We start from the raw sequence: 16,293 nt of genomic DNA, 5'->3' as shown, positions 1-16,293 counted from the left end.
GCGTGCGGCATAGTCCATCCGGCCACAGCACACACATCCTGTAAGGATACCCCTTTGGACAAAGCTTTTGAGGAGGCGACCCCCCTGTTGGAATAGGAATACAATACATTGGAATACAACGTGAGCTTTTCATTCATAATGCAAATGTTTCTAATCACCAAACCAGATGTTGTGCAAATTTTTCACAATACATTGACAATAAAATTGAATAAATGACAATTAATGAGTCTTTCTGTAGAATGTTACTATGTAGTGTATTGTATATGCTAAATGATGACATGCCCAGTTGTGGGAATACTGTACGTGCATTTAAATCTATTATGCAGAGAATCCATGTTTTGATGTTGTCTACAAGTTGTTAGGGTTGTCTATATGTCCCATATCTGCTTCTGAGGAACCACATGGAAAAAAATAAACATAAAAACGTTTAATTAAATCTTAAGAAAATCATGTTTCTATATTTACATATTTCTCTTTTATTTGCTCATACAGTACAATATCCTTTTTCAATTGACCAAGGATACCAAAAGGCCAAGCTGGAAAGCAATATTTCTTTTGCAAGTTTATTTCTTGCAGGCTAATCAACTTGGGCTGACGAAAGCGCAGTTTCACAATTTTACATCATTTTTTTTTTTTTAAGGAACTAATTATACATTTGTTTTAGGCATTGTATCATTGTGAAATGTTTAGCTTTACCTAACACTCTCAGAGCAGGATATGTGACAAGACCAATTTCACATTTTGTATGTAAACGATTGTAAGTATGTAATAATTAAACATTTTTTTTGAATGGGCAATCATTGGAGAATTTAATACAAACGTATAGAAAGATAAATGGTGCTGCAAATAAATTCAAAAGATAAAGCATTATTTTAACTTTATTTTTTGTATAAATTGAATAATAGGTCTCTATGACGATTTGTTTAAAAGTCTTTTATCTAAACTAAAACATATATTAAACAGTGGAAAACTACTGACTATGTAGCTAGCTAAATCATTTACCCATCATTTGCTTTTTAGTATTCTTCTCTGGTTTCAGGATGATTATATAACACTTTGGGAGAAATATGCAGAATAGTAAACCAAAGCTTGATGCTAAAATGGCAAATATCTCCACAGCTACAGTAAATTTTCCAGGAGAGCTGACATAAGCTGGAATAAAAGTGATCCAAACTGCACAGAATATGAGCATACTAAATGTGATGAATTTTGCTTCATTGAAATTGTCAGGTAGCTTTCGAGCCAGAAAAGCCAAAATAAAACATAAAAAGGCCAAAAATCCTATATAACCCAGCACAGCCCAGAATCCTATAGCTGAACCTAAACTACATTCTAATATAATCTTTTCCTTGTAGTAATTCATATTTTTGTAAGGAAAAGGAGGAGAAACGTTTAGCCAAATCACACAAATAATGACCTGTACAAGAGTGAAGGCAAGTACACTGAGTCTCTGCTGTAGAGGCCCAAACCATTTCATGACATTAGTGCCAGGAAGTGTAGCCCTGAAGGCCATTAACACCACTACCGTTTTCCCAAGAACACAGGAGATGCAGAGGACGAAGATGATCCCAAACGCTGTATGGCGAAGCATACAGGACCAATCAGATGGCCATCCAATAAAAGTAAGTGAACAGAGAAAACACAGAGTAAGAGAGAAGAGTAACAGAAAGCTCAGTTCAGAATTATTTGCTCTAACAATTGGGGTGTCCTTGTGTTTAAAGAAAATTACAGCAATGATGATGGTGAAAGATACTCCTAACAAAGAAAATGATACAAGAATGATTCCCATTCTTTCCTCAAATGACAGGAATTCCACCAGCTTTAAGACACAAGTATCCTTCTTGTCATTAGACCACAGTTCAGGAGGGCACTTGATACAAGTTATAGAATCTAAAGAAGAGAAAAGGAATGTCAATTTGACTATTAAATTCATTCAAGATTGTAATGTGCATTTTGCATTGTATTTTTTTGGTTCCTCTGTGCATTTTTAAAAACACTATTCATCATACCTGTTATATTACTTATTTCCCCCTCTGCGCATGGTATACAGTCAAAGCAGCAGATTGCCCTTCCTTTCTGCACAGCCTTCCTGGTGCCCGGGGGACAGCTCGGACTACACACAGAGACTGGCACCTGCAAACCATTACATATTGCATATATCTATTTAGTATTTTCTGATAACCATTATTTATTGTGTATATGTAATAATAATATACGGTATATATAAACATACAATACAAAATCTGTATGAACATATTCTGTTAGTATTGATATTGTTTACCTTGTTCTGGGCCCAGGATATATTGATGTTGTTAAATGATAGCTGACGGTGTGTTTGCAGAGAGGCATCATAGAAGCCCACTTTAACAATCATTGTTTTACCATCTTTATCTTGCTGCCAGTTCAGCACATCATACCTCGCTGCCGGGTCTCCATTCTCATCAAAGAATACATCCTCTCCTGCTGTAGTGGTGAAATGGATTTTCTTCAACTCATTCATTATCTAAAGGAAGCATTGCATACTCTTCAGTTAAGAATATAAGGACACTCTAAAAATAAATGTCTAGGTTCAACAATAAATAAATAAATATATAATGCAACATTTTATCAATCTTTTTGAGTTATGATAACTTGTAATGAAATTAAGTTCAACCAACAAACTACATTGAGTTAAATTACATTTTCCTCTGCAATCAAATGTATTTTCAATTAACATTTAATTAATAATTTGTATACTAAACACAAGCTTTTAAGTTCATTACTCTTAAAAAATTAAGTTGTTCAAAGTAGTTTTTTTTCACATTTTTTAAAAGGAATTTGAGTGTTATGTACCTAATTAGCATAATTATGAACACAAGTTTTTAAGTTGACAGTCATTTAAAAAAAAATTAAGCTGATCCAATTACATTTTGTCCAGTAGACTGCAGTTTTTTAAATCAGGAAAAAATTACTAACTTTAAGTTGTCAAAAAATAGTAACTAAAGTCCGGTGTAATTTACAAGACAAATATCATAGCTAACATCTCTACAGGTTTTATAGACATAAAAGCACTGAATGAAATGAGCAATATAGACAAAAGAGAAACACTCTGCGTCTACTACTTTTATCCCTCTCATAGAACTAACCACAGTCCAAAGGCTGCAATTTTGGTCAAAGAGTAAATTGACTATAATGGAGATAGAAGGCTATTTATGTGAATGACAAAAGTTTTTTTTTTTTTTTAAATGTGTCAAATGTGTCATAATTTGCTTTGGATAAAATGTTCCATCATTCGCTTTGGATAAAAGCGTCTGCTAAGTGAATAAATGTAAAATGTAAATGCAAATGAAAAGCCCTCTCTAGATGAGCAGATTTGTCAAATGAAACTATCATTCTTATCCACTGGTATGGAAGACTAAAGGCTAGATATTCAAATTACACTGCTAAATATGATGAGCATTAACCAAATGCAATAGTACAACATAGTCCATCACCTGTATTAGTAGGTGTAGCCTAACCTATACATGAGTCCACTATTGGTCATATCACAATTGAGAATATGCCCGAATTCATTGCTTTATAGCAGAATTTATTCGTAAATGAAATGAGACTAATCTTGAAATGTCCTTTGTATACTATTTATTCAGTCCACAGGTCCTCTAACAGTCCTCTAAATCAATAAAGTTGAATTTTTATCTTGCAACCACACATTTAATAAAGTTGTGGTAATAGGACCCCTGAATTACTTTTTAGAGTGTACGAAAATAAGTGTGAATATGATTTTCACGAGTCTATTTTGTTACACTTACCTTCCATGGTTGCTGGTTATCTGCAAGGTTTGTACACACATCAGCACCTTGTCCACTGTCCCTCTTTGAACATCCATAACTGCTATGAAGGGCATAAGCCACAGCATAAACAGCCTTATAAACATTATTTGCAAGTCGTAAGTCTGAAACATCTGTATAAAGGTTTTGAACTTGAGTGAGACTTTCGTTGCTCTTGCATAATTGTTTCATCTCAACATTTACTTGTGTTGAAAGTTTACACTGAAATACTGTCTCCCACAACTCTTTGTAAATAGGTACATCAGAAGCTGGATTAAGCTTAGTCAGAAATTCCCCAAGGCCAGTGATTTCAGCTTTTGGGATAGCAAAACCCAAAGACCCTTTTAGAACATGCTGCCATTGAACATTGGCAGGGTTTAAATCAGAAATCCAGGACTCACTTCCAATCCACTGAAACCCTGTCATGTTCTGTAAGGCCATTTCCTTTAAAAGAACCCCCATGTCAGAGTATGAGACAAAAGCTACAATAACTTTGGAGGTTGAAGCCTTGATAATCTCAATTACTTTCAGAATTTTTTCTCTGGAGTCTGTCCTTAAGATTGCATTGGAATACTCAACACAGAGTCCCTCTTTTTTTGCTGAATTGATAAATTCATTTATGCCATTCATCCCATAAACATTATTACTGTATAGGGCCCCTACCCAGGTCCATCCAAAATATTTGACCAGCTTTGCCAATGCTCTGCTCTGGAAATAATCACTGGGAACAGTTCTGAAGAAAGATGGATGGTTTTTTTTGTCACTTAAGCATGCACATGATGCAGCGTGACTGACCTGTAATAGAGTTATCTGGTTAAAATATAAATAATAACTCTTGGATAATAACTCTTGGATTTATGTCCTTTTCATTTCATGAGAATAACAACAGCCTACATAACATGTAATGCAAATGTATACATTTCAGGGAAATGCATTTTTATAATTTGATATCAGAAGACAGGTGATTTACCACAGGTATGTGTAAAGGTCCCACTGTAGCAGATATGGCAATAGTGGGGGTAGATGATGATTCTCCTATGATTGCTTGAACTGTTTCAGTTTTAGAGCAGGACACTGTAGTTTTATTTTTTTCACCATTTACTAAGGACAATGAGGCTCTTGTGGTCATTTCAACTGATCCACATGTATCATAGATTTTATAACCCAAGTTGATCCCAGGAAGAATATCGGTTCTGTTGTTGATTTCCTCAATGGAAAATACCATTGTTTGTATATTTTTCAGTTCTCTGAGATTCAAACTGAAGGAAAAAAAGGATTTAAATCATAATCAATTTCAGAAAGAATTTTTTACATTGTATGATGTAAATAATTTAGGAAAATGTTTATGATATAACCTACTTTATATAGAAATTTCCCCTCACCTTGTGCATTCTCCTTGCTGTGGTCCTGATGTGAATGTTTGTCCTGGCTGGTTCCATTTGCTGTGGATGGAAAAGATCCCACCAATCAGTACATCCCCATCTTTGCTGAGTTGAGGAGGATTGGGCAGCCCTTGTACACTGCATGGAGGATCAGCTGCTCTAACCTGAGTGAATAGAAACCATGTGCGCAAGAAACTCATTCTCATTTCTCCAAAAACAACCTTGACCTATAGGCTTTTATAGAAGCCTTTTTAGGTCCCAAATTAACTAGGTACTAAAAGTGGGCTTTACTTATGCATATGCATTATCTCATTACTTTGCATTCTGCATAACACCCACTGAAATGCCACATCATATCAGTGTAATTTCTGTACTAAAAATAGTATGAAAAATAACCTCTGACCAGCAGTGGTCCTGTGAAGGTGCTTTTTCAGTTGATGGAGGGAGTATAGGATGGTTGACAAATTGTGCATAGCCACAGGCAATAACTAAAAAAGATCAGTGAATATATATTGTTCTTGGGTCCAGAGTCTATCTGAAGGAATACTGAATTTAAGACAAAAATATGCCCGATAAGAATACCATCCATTAGGGGGCACCATGTGCGCATGCATGCATGCATGCACACACACACACACACACACACACACACACACCTAATGCAATTTGGCATAGCCAATTTGCACCTACCTGCTAATATTTTAGGCTGGGAATTGTTTTTAGATAGTTGTGTGTTCACACACAGAAAAACAGTGAAGTAATATTTTATTTTGCTCTGGTTTATGACAGGTTATATCTACAATAAAATGGTGCAAAGTCTGATTTTGGGGCATATCCATATTTTTGGACAGGGTAAAGTTGCTGAATTTGAAAAAAATATACATTGCATTCTGCCAGTTTTTTACACAGTAATGTTAAACCAAAAGGTTAGAAAGTCGTCCCCTTATCCTGCATGGGTACAGCTACTTTTGATGATGATTGAACTTTGACAGTGCATTTACAAATGTGACATATGTAGGGTGTGGTTTGACATATCTTCTATTTCACAGATTATGGAAAAGCGTGGCCCAAGCAGAGACTCTTTATGGATTAAGGTGGGAAACAAACATACTTTAAAGAAAAAAAAATGTGGGGGCGATTGTGAAAAGCTATGTGAAAACATCTGGGTTACGCATGTAACCCTGTTCCCTGAGAAGGGAACAAGACATTGTGTTAGCTGATCGCTGTGGGAAGCACCCTTGTGCATGACCAGTATATGAAGCTTGTGTAACATCATGACTATTTATAGGCCTGCCATGATCAGGAGATGTGGCAATTAAGCACGTCGCATGATATATAAACAACACCTGTGAACCATGCCGTCAGCCTCTATTATCTGAAGCGAAGACGCAATTTACAGGCATGCCCCATTATGACAAAGCTATGCAACGTCTCGTTCCCTTCTGAGGGAACAGGGTTACATGCGTAAACCAGACATTCCCTTTGAAAGGGAACTTCATGTTGCATTAGCTGAATGCAGTGGGAATGAGAATACCCATCATACTGAGGATACGGCCTGTACAAGACACTCAGTGGCACAGGCCAGAATGTATATCCAGGCTGTAAAATCGAATGAATGTGTGTGGTGTAGACCACCATGCGGCAGCAGAGACATACTGTAAGGATACCGCTTTGGACAAAGCCTTCGAGGAGGTGAGCTCCCTAGTGGAATGAGCCCTTATGCCCAGAGGCATAGCGAGACCACGTGCCTCATAAACGATAGAGATTGCTTCCACAATCTCATTAGAGATGCGCTGCTTCAAAACCGCATCACCTCTACTGTCGCTGACCAAGCTGACCAGCAGCTGCTCTGACTTACGCCACTGGCCAGAGCAGTAGACATAAGTACAGAGAGCCCTCACTGGACACAGTTGGTGCAATTTTTCTTGTTCCGGTATGAGGAACGGAGGAGAGCAGAAAGCCTGCAACACTACTGGCTGGGCAGCAGATGTAGGCACTTTAGGAATATGATCCAGGCTAGGATACAGGAAGGCCTTGGCTAATCCAGGGGTGAAGTCAAGGCAGGAATGGGCAACAGAGAGCTTGTATCTCTTCTCACTTGAGAGATGTCAGGGCCAGCAGAAGAGCTACCTTTAGAGTCAGAAGCCTTTCAGAGGTCAAGTCCAAGGGCTCAAATGCAGCACCTGACAGACCATCCAGGACCACAGAAAGGTCCCAGGAAGGTATACGTGTTCTGCAGATGTGCCTCAGCTGCCTGACACCACGCATCACCCTCGAAGTTAGAGGATGTTGTACTACAGAGGCTCCATCAGTAGGGGCATGGCTGGCCGAAATGGTGGCCACATAGACCCTGATTGTAGGAAGAGCCAACCCCACTGAGAAATGTCCGTCTAAGAACTTCAGGACTGTAGCTATTGTGCAGTTCACTGGGTTTAGCTGACGTTCCTCATACCACAAGATAAAAAGTTGTCACTTGAGCATATACAATTTCATCGTGGATGGCGTTCTAGCATTCTACATGGTCTCTACAACCTCTACAACTCAGTGAGACCAGAATCTATGAGCTGGTGGCCCTCAGGGGCCAGACCCACAGTTTCCATAGTTCCGGCCGTGGGTGATAAATCAGCCCTCTGGTTTGAGAATCTCAGATGGAGTGCAGACTAGCAGGGATAGTCTCTGAGAACCATATTCTAGCTGGCCAATAAGGTGCTACTGTGGGCGGCTGTGGCTCAGGCGGTAGAGCAGGTTTTCCCCTAATCGTAAAGTTGGCGGTTCCATTCCCAGCCCATGTGACTCCACATGCCAAAGTGTCCTTGGGCAAGACACTGAACCCCAAGTGTATATATATATATATATATATATATATATATATATATATATATATATATATATATATATATATATATATAGTAACACTTTTCATTTCATGAGAATCAACACAAATTTGCATGTTTATAATTTGATTTTAGAAAAGAATTAACACAGGAATGTGCAAAGGATCCACTGTTGCAGATATGGCAATAGTGGGGTTAGATGATGTTTACCCTATTATTGCTTAAACTTTTTCAGGTTTTAAGTAGGCCACTGAATTTGTTTCTCCATGGCCACTGATTAAGGACAAGGAGGCTCTTGTGGTCATTTCATCTGATCTAAATGTATCATAGATTTTATAACACAAATTGATGCCAGGAAGAATACCAGTCCTGTTGTTGATTTCCTCAACCGCAAATACCATTGTTTGTGTATTTTGAAATTCTCTGAGGTTCAAACTGTAGACAAAAGAATATAAATCACAACATAAATTGGAGTATGTTTTGTAAAATTTATGATGCAAATAATTTAGGAATATGTTTTTAATATAATTTAATTTATATTGAAATGCTCCTAATGCCACTATGTAGACCGTCTCAAAATCCGCTGATCGGGATTACCACTGGTCATGGCTGGCAGAGATTAGAGGAGAGGCTAAGCACACAGCCTTGTGGGATGCCAGTGCTAAATACTAGGATGGAGGACAATGTGTTTGTCAAACCTAACAGTCTGCAGACCTGCAGTCTGTGAGTAAGTGTTATTGAGTAAGTCCAGAGTCCAGTTAGAGAGGGAGGTTCTGATGCCAAGGTCAGTAAACTTTGGAAAATGATCAATTTGTAAAGGTTAACAGTGTTAAAGGTAAAGCTGAACTGTGAACAAATAGCTTAATAGCATCTACTACATTAACCTAATAAATAGCCTAATGTAGAAGTTGCTATTGTCCAGGGTAGAGTTGAGTGCCAATCCTCTGTTGAACTTTTGGGGCAGTCGGCAAACTATTACAGGTCCAGTGTTGAGAGCAGGCAGCACTGCAGATAGCAAAGGATCAGTCTCTCAAAAATACTGCATGATAATGGGTGTGACGGACACAAGACAGAGGTTGTTGCATGTTGTGGCCATGGCATTTTTCAGCACTAGCACAATTGTTGCTGTTTTGAAGTAGGTCAGAACCATGGCTTGGGCTATGGATGGGTTGAAAAAGTCCAAGAAGACCTCAGCCCTTTGTTCTGCGCAGGCTTTGAGCACGTGGCCTGGAGTGTTATCTGCACCCGTAGCTTTGTATGTGTTCACTCTGCTCAGGGTAGAGCACACATCACTGGTGCTCGTGATCACACTCAGGTCCAGTGACCTGAGCAGCAGGTCACAGGTCACTGGATGGAAGCTCGACTTGATGGTTTTGTGTTCTGTGTTTCCCTGATCAAATTGAGCACAGAAGATGTTGAGCTGTTCAGGGAGGGAGGCATCATTGATGTAGGGGGGAGTGTTGATCTGTTTGTAGTCAGTGAGTGTTTGGATGCCCTGCCACATATGTTGAGTTGTCCTCAATTTCTCTGATTTGGCTTTCATGATTCCCCTTGTAAGGTTGGCCCTGATTGAGCTGTGGGCTTCCTGGTCTCCAGAACTGAAAGCAGCATCTCATGCCTTCAGTTAGATGCAGATTTCTCCGTTCATACACGGCTTCAGATTAGTGAAAGTTTTAATTCTCTTACATGTAGTGACTGTGTCAACACACTTGTTGATGTGCTCCAGAACACAGTTTATGCAGATCCCTCTGCTCCCTCTAGACACACTTTTACAGTTTTTACTGAGAGCCTCACATATTTGAGAATGGGGGTGTATTTTGCCTGAGGGGGGAGGGGAAAACCTTTCCATGCTTCAGAATATACTTAAGTAATATTGGTGTATACACCAATATTATTACTGTTGACCTGGGTTTCCAGGAAACCATGTTCCAATCTGAGGCCAATGAGACAGCACACCAAGACATGTTCCAGTCAGAGGCCGATGACACAGCCAACCAAGCTGTGCTCACGTCTGAGGCCAATGACATGGCCAACGAAGCTCAGCTCATGCCTGAGGCTGATGACATGGCTAACCTAACTCTGATCATGCCTGAGGCTGATTACGTGGCCAACCAAGCTCTGCTCACACCTGAGGCTGATGACGTATCCAACTAAGCTCTGCTCACGTCTGAAGCCAACGACACGGCCGGCCATACTCTGCTCATGCCTGAGGCCAATGGGATGCCCTCCCAAGTCATGCTCCTGTATGAGGCCGATGGTAAAGCCTCCCAAAATCTGCTCATGCCAGAGTCTAATGGTGTGACCTTCCAAGCCTTGTTCCTCCCTCACGACCCTAGCTGTTCACCTCCTGAGGGATATGGGAGTAACTGGGGCAAACCAGCAGAATGCCCTGAAAGACCTGGCTGAAGAGGCAGATAACATCAGCTTTTGGTTCTGGGTGAGGGGAAAGGAAAAGTGTTGGGGTAGTAACTCAAGGTCTAGGTGCAGGGGGTGGCAGGAAGACATCCCTGCCATTGCTCTGCCATCAGAAGGAGTGCTGGGGTTAAAGGAGCGAAACTTTGTTGAGTGGTGGTACCCAGCTGATGATCCTGCAGCTGATATATGCCATATGGAACCAGAGCCACTGAGCATGCATTAATGGCGCCAGCATGGCTTGCTACAGCCTTAGTCACTTGGGAGGCCTGTATGGTTTTGGTTGCATGTTGGCAAGGCTGAAGGAAGGGCAGTAATCCTGTGGGCACTGGAGGAGGTGTGACAGGCAGTTGTGCCATAGCAGTTCAACATCTATCTTTGTAATTAATGGCCTGGACCACCTGCTTCAGAACTGAATTCAGTTTTCAGAAATTTGCATACTATTACTAAAGCAGTAACTATTTATTAACACAAAAAATTGGGATAACAGAATCAGTCATGGATGCAAATGTATGAACATTACATGAAAGTGTAGTACTAGTAAGTGTGTAAATGCACAAGGTCAAAATAAATAATAACCAAAACTAAAATGAAGAGATAGCAAACCTGCCTTAGCATGAGTTCTGGATGAATTCTAGATTGAGGACTTTAAACATTAGGTGGACTTTTGTACTACCCACATACACCTGCCAGGTCACTCCTCTGGAGGTGCATGTAACAAGGTGTCAGCCAGCACATTGTCAGCCCCTTTAATATTTTTGATTATTAAATTATAAGGCTGTAAGAAAAGGACCCAGCTCATCAGTTGTTGACTTTGGACTCTATAATGAATTAATAAATCTCTTAATTAGGGGTTGTGATCAGAGTAATTGACCACTGGGGCCCCTCTCCCCAGATAAACATAAAATGTTGAAGGGCCCAGATGAACACAAGTGCTTCTTTCTCAAAAACAGAATAATTTAGCTGGTAAGAGTTCAATTTCTGCAAATAAATAAATAAATAAATAAATAAATAAATAAATAGCTGACTGGATGGTCAACACCATCCTGATGAGTTTGAATAAGAATGGCTCCTGCTCCCACTTGGCTTGCACCAACATGAATTTTAAACGGTTGACCAATCTGTGGTGCTGCTAAAACAGGTGCGGTAGACATCAGTAATTTCATGTTTTCAAAGGCTTGTTGACAACTTAGGGACCAATCAAACTTAACCCGAGATTTTCAAAAAGTTAGTTAATGGACAGACCACTGATGAAAAATTGGGGCAAAAACTGCAGTAGTGGCCAGCCAGTCCAATAAACCTCATCAGCTCCATCTTAGTGTATGGAGTAGGAAAACTTTTTTTTGCAAGCAACTTGGCATTAAAGAGTGCACCCTACCTAGAAGACCTCCTTCCCCAAGTATGTAACAGTGGCTGTTGAGAAATCACATTTGGACAAATTCACAGTAAAGCCAGCTTCCACCATATGTTAAAACAAAGAATGTAAGCCGGAGGGAGTTATGAAAATGGTTATTTTACGGATACGAGATGTTAACCGCACCTGTCAATAACTCTTCAATAGATCAACTTTGCCAGCATACTTCTTGGCGCTCATTTGATCCATACAATACTCCAGCCTACGAAGAGGATAGTCATCAATTTTGTGATTTTATTAAGTTTTTGGTAATCCATATATATCAGGGATCATAATAAGACACACGATTTGTTAATGTTTTATATAATCAGTGTATGGAATATGCAAAACATATCCAGTTTCAACAAGTCACCGCAGAGCTATCTCAACGAGTCCTGGCAGAGGTAAACTTGTGCAGTTTTTCCCATGTGCTTTTAGTTGTTGTACTTCTTCCCCACTTGTGGACCGACTAAAACACTTGCGCGTATTTGCTGCCCCATCAGGTCCCGAAGAATTTCAACCTCGGTACCTCCATTAGAATCAGTTATCCAGAAAAACAAGTACCGTCACCTTTTAAGAATGTTGGTATCGACTTGGTACCAACATTGGTATCAGTTCTCGTGACATCCGTAGTCTGTAACTTGTTTTTATTTGTTTATTGTTTAGTGTTTGTGTAATTTTGGGTTAAACAGGGTTTTGGTGTGGGACAGGGGAGGCTAGCTGCATTTATTCAGTGGTGTGTGCTTCACAGCGTGCTCAGTGTGCCGACACAACAACTTCCTAATGGTGTAGGTATTGTTTGATTTTGGTGTGACTTGAGGTGGGTTTGGATGACCTCCCGAGCTGTAGCTGGCCTGTCTTCTTCCCACCAAGCCTGGGCCTGGAGAAGTGCTTCATTTTAAAATCCTTATTGTGCTTCATGGGAGAGTGATTTTATATGTACATGTTAATTTTTTAATGATGCTTAAGTGTCATAATAAAACATCTTTTTTATATTCAAACTCATGTTTCACTCTCATGGTCTTTCCCCTGATTGGTAAAACTTATGTGTGCATTTATTTGGGAGTATTTCCCTGGTTCTCCCCCAGGGTGGTGTAGTTGGATTTACAAAATTTGGATAAACGTTTCCCTCCACTTGGGATTTCCACAATTTGCATAATAGGTCTCTATGAAGATTTGTTTAAAAGTCTTTTAGCTAAGCTAAAGCATATATTAAACAGTGCAAAACTACTGACTATTTAGCTAGCTAAATCATTTACCCATCATTTGTTTTTTAGTATTCTTCTCTGGTTTCAGGATGATTATATAACACTTTGGGAGAAATATGCAGAATAGTAAACCAAAGCTTGAGGCTAAAATGGCAAATATCTCCACAGCTACAGTAAATTTTCCAGGAGAGCTGACATAAGCTGGAATAAAAGTGATCCAAACGGTACAGAATATGAGCATACTGAATGTGATGAATTTGGCTTCATTGAAATTGTCAGGTAGCTTTCGAGCCAGAAAAGCCAAAATAAAACATAAAAAGGCCAAAAATCCTATATAACCCAGCACAGCCCAGAATCCTATAGCTGAACCTAAACTACATTCTAATATAATCTTTTCCTTGTAGTAATTCATATTTTTGTAAGGAAAAGGAGGAGAAACATTTAGCCAAATCACACAAATAATGACCTGTACAAGAGTGAAGGCAAGTACACTGAGTCTCTGCTGTAGAGGCCCAAACCATTTCATGACATTAGTGCCAGGAAGTGTAGCCCTGAAGGCCATTAACACCACTACCGTTTTCCCAAGAACACAGGAGATGCAGAGGACGAAGATGATCCCAAACGCTGTATGGCGAAGCATACAGGACCAATCAGATGGCCATCCAATAAAAGTAATTGAACAGAGAAAACACAGAGTAAGAGAGAAAAGTAACAGAAAGCTCAGTTCAGAATTATTTGCTCTAACAATTGGTGTGTCCTTGTGTTTAAAGAAAATTACAGTAATGATGATGGTGAAAGAAACTCCTAACAAAGAAAATGATACAAGAATGATTCCCATTCTTTCCTCAAATGACAGGAATTCTACCAGCTTTAAGACACATGTATCCTTCTTGTCATTAGACCACAGTTCAGGAGGGCACTTGATACAAGTTATAGAATCTAAGGAAGAGAAAAGGAATGTCAATTTGACTGTTAAATTCATTCAAGATTATCACGTGCATTTTTCATTGTATTTTTTTGGTTCCTCTGGGCATTATTAAAAACACTATTCATTATACCTGTTATATTACTTATTTCCCCCTCTGCGCATGGTATACAGTCAAAGCAGCAGATTGCCCTTCCTTTCTGTACAGCCTTCCTGGTGCCCGGGGGACAGCTTGGACTACACACAGAGACTGGCACCTGCAAACCATTACATATTGCATATATTTATTAAGTATTTTCTGATAACCATTATTTATTGTGTATATGTAAAAATAATATACTGTGTATATATAAACATACAATACAACATCTGTATGAACATATTCTGTTGGTATAGATATTGTTGTTTACCTTGTTTAGGGCCCAGGATATATTGATGTTGTTAAATGACAGCTGTTGGTGTGTTTGCAGTGAGGCATCATAAAAACCCACTTTAACAATCATTGTTTTACCATCTTTACTTTTCTGCCAGTTCAGCACATCATACCTCGCTGCTGGGTCTCCATTCTCATCAAAGAATACATCCTCTCCTGCTTTAGTGGTGAAATGGATTTTCTTCAACTCATTCACTATCTAAAGGAAGCATTGCATACTCTTCAGTTATGAATATAAGTATGAATATAAGTGTGAATATGTATTTCATGAGTCTATCCTGTTACAATTACCTTCCAAGGTTGCTGGTTATCTGCAAGGTTTGTACACACATCAGCACCTTGTCCACTGTCCCTCTGTGAACATCCATAACTGCTATGCAGGGCATAAGCCACAGCATACACAGCCTTATAAACATTATTTGCAATTCGTAAGTCTGAAACATCTGTATAAAGGTTTTGAACTTGAGTGAGACTTTCATTGCTCTTGCACAATAGTTTCATCTCAACATTTTCTTGTGTTGAAAGTTTACACTGAAATACTGTCTCCCACAACTCTTTGTAAATAGCTATATCAGAAGCTGGATTAAGCTTAGTCAGAAATTCCCCAAGGCCAGTGATTTCAGCTTTTGGAATAGCAAAACCCAAAGACCCTGTTAGAACATGCTGCCATTGAACATTGGCTGGGTTTAAATCAGAAATCCAGGACTCACTTCCAATCCACTGAAACCCAGTCATGTTCTGTAAGGCCAATTCCTTTAAAAGAACCCCCATGTCAGAGTATGCAACAAAAGTTACAATAACTTTGGAGGTTGAAGCCTTGATAATCTCAACTATTTTCAGGATTTTTTCTCTGGAGTCTGTCTTATAAAATGCCTTGGAATACTCAACACAGATTCCTTCTTTTTTTGCTGCAATGATAAATTCATTTATGCCATTCATCCCATAATCATTATTACTGCATAGGGCCCCTACCCAGGTCCACCCAAAATATTTGACCAGCTTTGCCAAAGCTCTGCTCTGGAAATAATCACTGGGAACAGTTCTGAAGAAAGATGGATATTTTTTTCTGTCACTTAAGCATGCACATGAGGCAAAGTGACTGACCTGTAACAGAGTTATATGGCTAAAATATAAACTGTAGATAATAACACTTGGTTTTATGTCCTTTTCATTTTATAAGAATAACAATTGCCTACATAACGTAATGCAAATGTATACATTTCAGGGAAATTGATGTTTATACTTTGATATCAGAAGACAGGTGATTTACCACAGGTATGTGTAAAGGTCCCACTGTAGCAGATATGGCAATAGTGGGGGTAGATGATGATTCTCCTATGATTGCTTGAACTGTTTCAATTTTAGAGCAGGACACCGAAGTTTTATTTTTTTCACCATTTACTAAGGACAATGAGGCTCTTGTGGTCATTTCAACTAATCCACAGGTATCATAGATTTTATAACCCAAACTGATGCCAGGAAGAATATCAGTTCTGTTGTTGATTTCTTCAATGGCAAATACCATTGTTTGTACAGTTTTAAATTCTATGAGATTCAAACTGTAGGGAAACATTATTTAAATCATAATCAGTTTCAGAAAGTATTTTGTACATTGTATGATGTAAATAATTTAGGAAAATGTTTATGATATAACCTACTTTAGATAGAAATTTTCCTATTTCCCCTTACCTTGTGCATTCTCCTTTCTGAGGTCCTGATGTGAATGTTTGTCCTGGCTGGTTCCATTTGCTGTGGATGGAAAAAATCCCACCAATCAGTACATCCCCATCTTTGCTGAGTAGAGGAGGATTGGGCAGCCCTTGTACACTGCATGGGGGATCAGCTGCTCTAACCTGAGTGAATAGAAACCATGTGTGCAAGAAACTCATTCTCATTTCTC

The 16,293-nt window shown here is 39.0% G+C and overlaps 2 protein-coding genes across 2 annotated transcripts; both read right to left on the bottom strand.

The window, feature by feature from the left end:
- Window positions 1–994: 994 nt before the first annotated feature.
- LOC124628118 (extracellular calcium-sensing receptor-like) lies at window positions 995–5,046 on the bottom strand. The gene is made up of 5 exons (XM_053678179.1): window positions 4,777–5,046; window positions 3,789–4,601; window positions 2,283–2,503; window positions 2,010–2,140; window positions 995–1,890 (listed from the first exon to the last, which is right to left on the bottom strand). The coding sequence occupies exons 1-5, from the start codon at window positions 5,029–5,031 to the stop codon at window positions 995–997; spliced, it is 2,316 nt and encodes a 771-aa protein (XP_053534154.1). The 5' UTR covers window positions 5,032–5,046.
- Window positions 5,047–12,265: 7,219 nt separating this feature from the next.
- Window positions 12,266–15,933, bottom strand: LOC124628117 (extracellular calcium-sensing receptor-like). The gene is made up of 5 exons (XM_053678178.1): window positions 15,664–15,933; window positions 14,685–15,497; window positions 14,371–14,592; window positions 14,094–14,217; window positions 12,266–13,974 (listed from the first exon to the last, which is right to left on the bottom strand). The coding sequence occupies exons 1-5, from the start codon at window positions 15,916–15,918 to the stop codon at window positions 13,079–13,081; spliced, it is 2,310 nt and encodes a 769-aa protein (XP_053534153.1). The 5' UTR covers window positions 15,919–15,933; the 3' UTR covers window positions 12,266–13,078.
- Window positions 15,934–16,293: the final 360 nt, after the last annotated feature.

Source organism: Ictalurus punctatus, chromosome 4 (genome assembly GCF_001660625.3).
Source record: "Ictalurus punctatus breed USDA103 chromosome 4, Coco_2.0, whole genome shotgun sequence".
NCBI lineage: Eukaryota > Metazoa > Chordata > Actinopteri > Siluriformes > Ictaluridae > Ictalurus > Ictalurus punctatus.
Note: the sequence above shows the minus strand (reverse complement) of the source record. Positions and strands in the feature narration are given on the sequence as shown.

Bases quoted from the DNA above. Each gene is read 5' to 3' on its own strand.
- LOC124628118 (XM_053678179.1), bottom strand. From the start codon at position 5,031: ATGGTATTTTCCATTGAGGAAATCAACAACAGAACCGATATTCTTCCT. The intron at 4,602-4,776 runs GTAAATCACCTG...ACTCTATTACAG, and splicing joins GACCTTTACACATACCTGTG to GTCAGTCACGCTGCATCATG. The intron at 2,504-3,788 runs GTAAGTGTAACA...TGCTTCCTTTAG, and splicing joins ATAACCAGCAACCATGGAAG to ATAATGAATGAGTTGAAGAA.
- LOC124628117 (XM_053678178.1), bottom strand. From the start codon at position 15,918: ATGGTATTTGCCATTGAAGAAATCAACAACAGAACTGATATTCTTCCT. The intron at 15,498-15,663 runs GTAAATCACCTG...ACTCTGTTACAG, and splicing joins GACCTTTACACATACCTGTG to GTCAGTCACTTTGCCTCATG. The intron at 14,593-14,684 runs GTAATTGTAACA...TGCTTCCTTTAG, and splicing joins ATAACCAGCAACCTTGGAAG to ATAGTGAATGAGTTGAAGAA.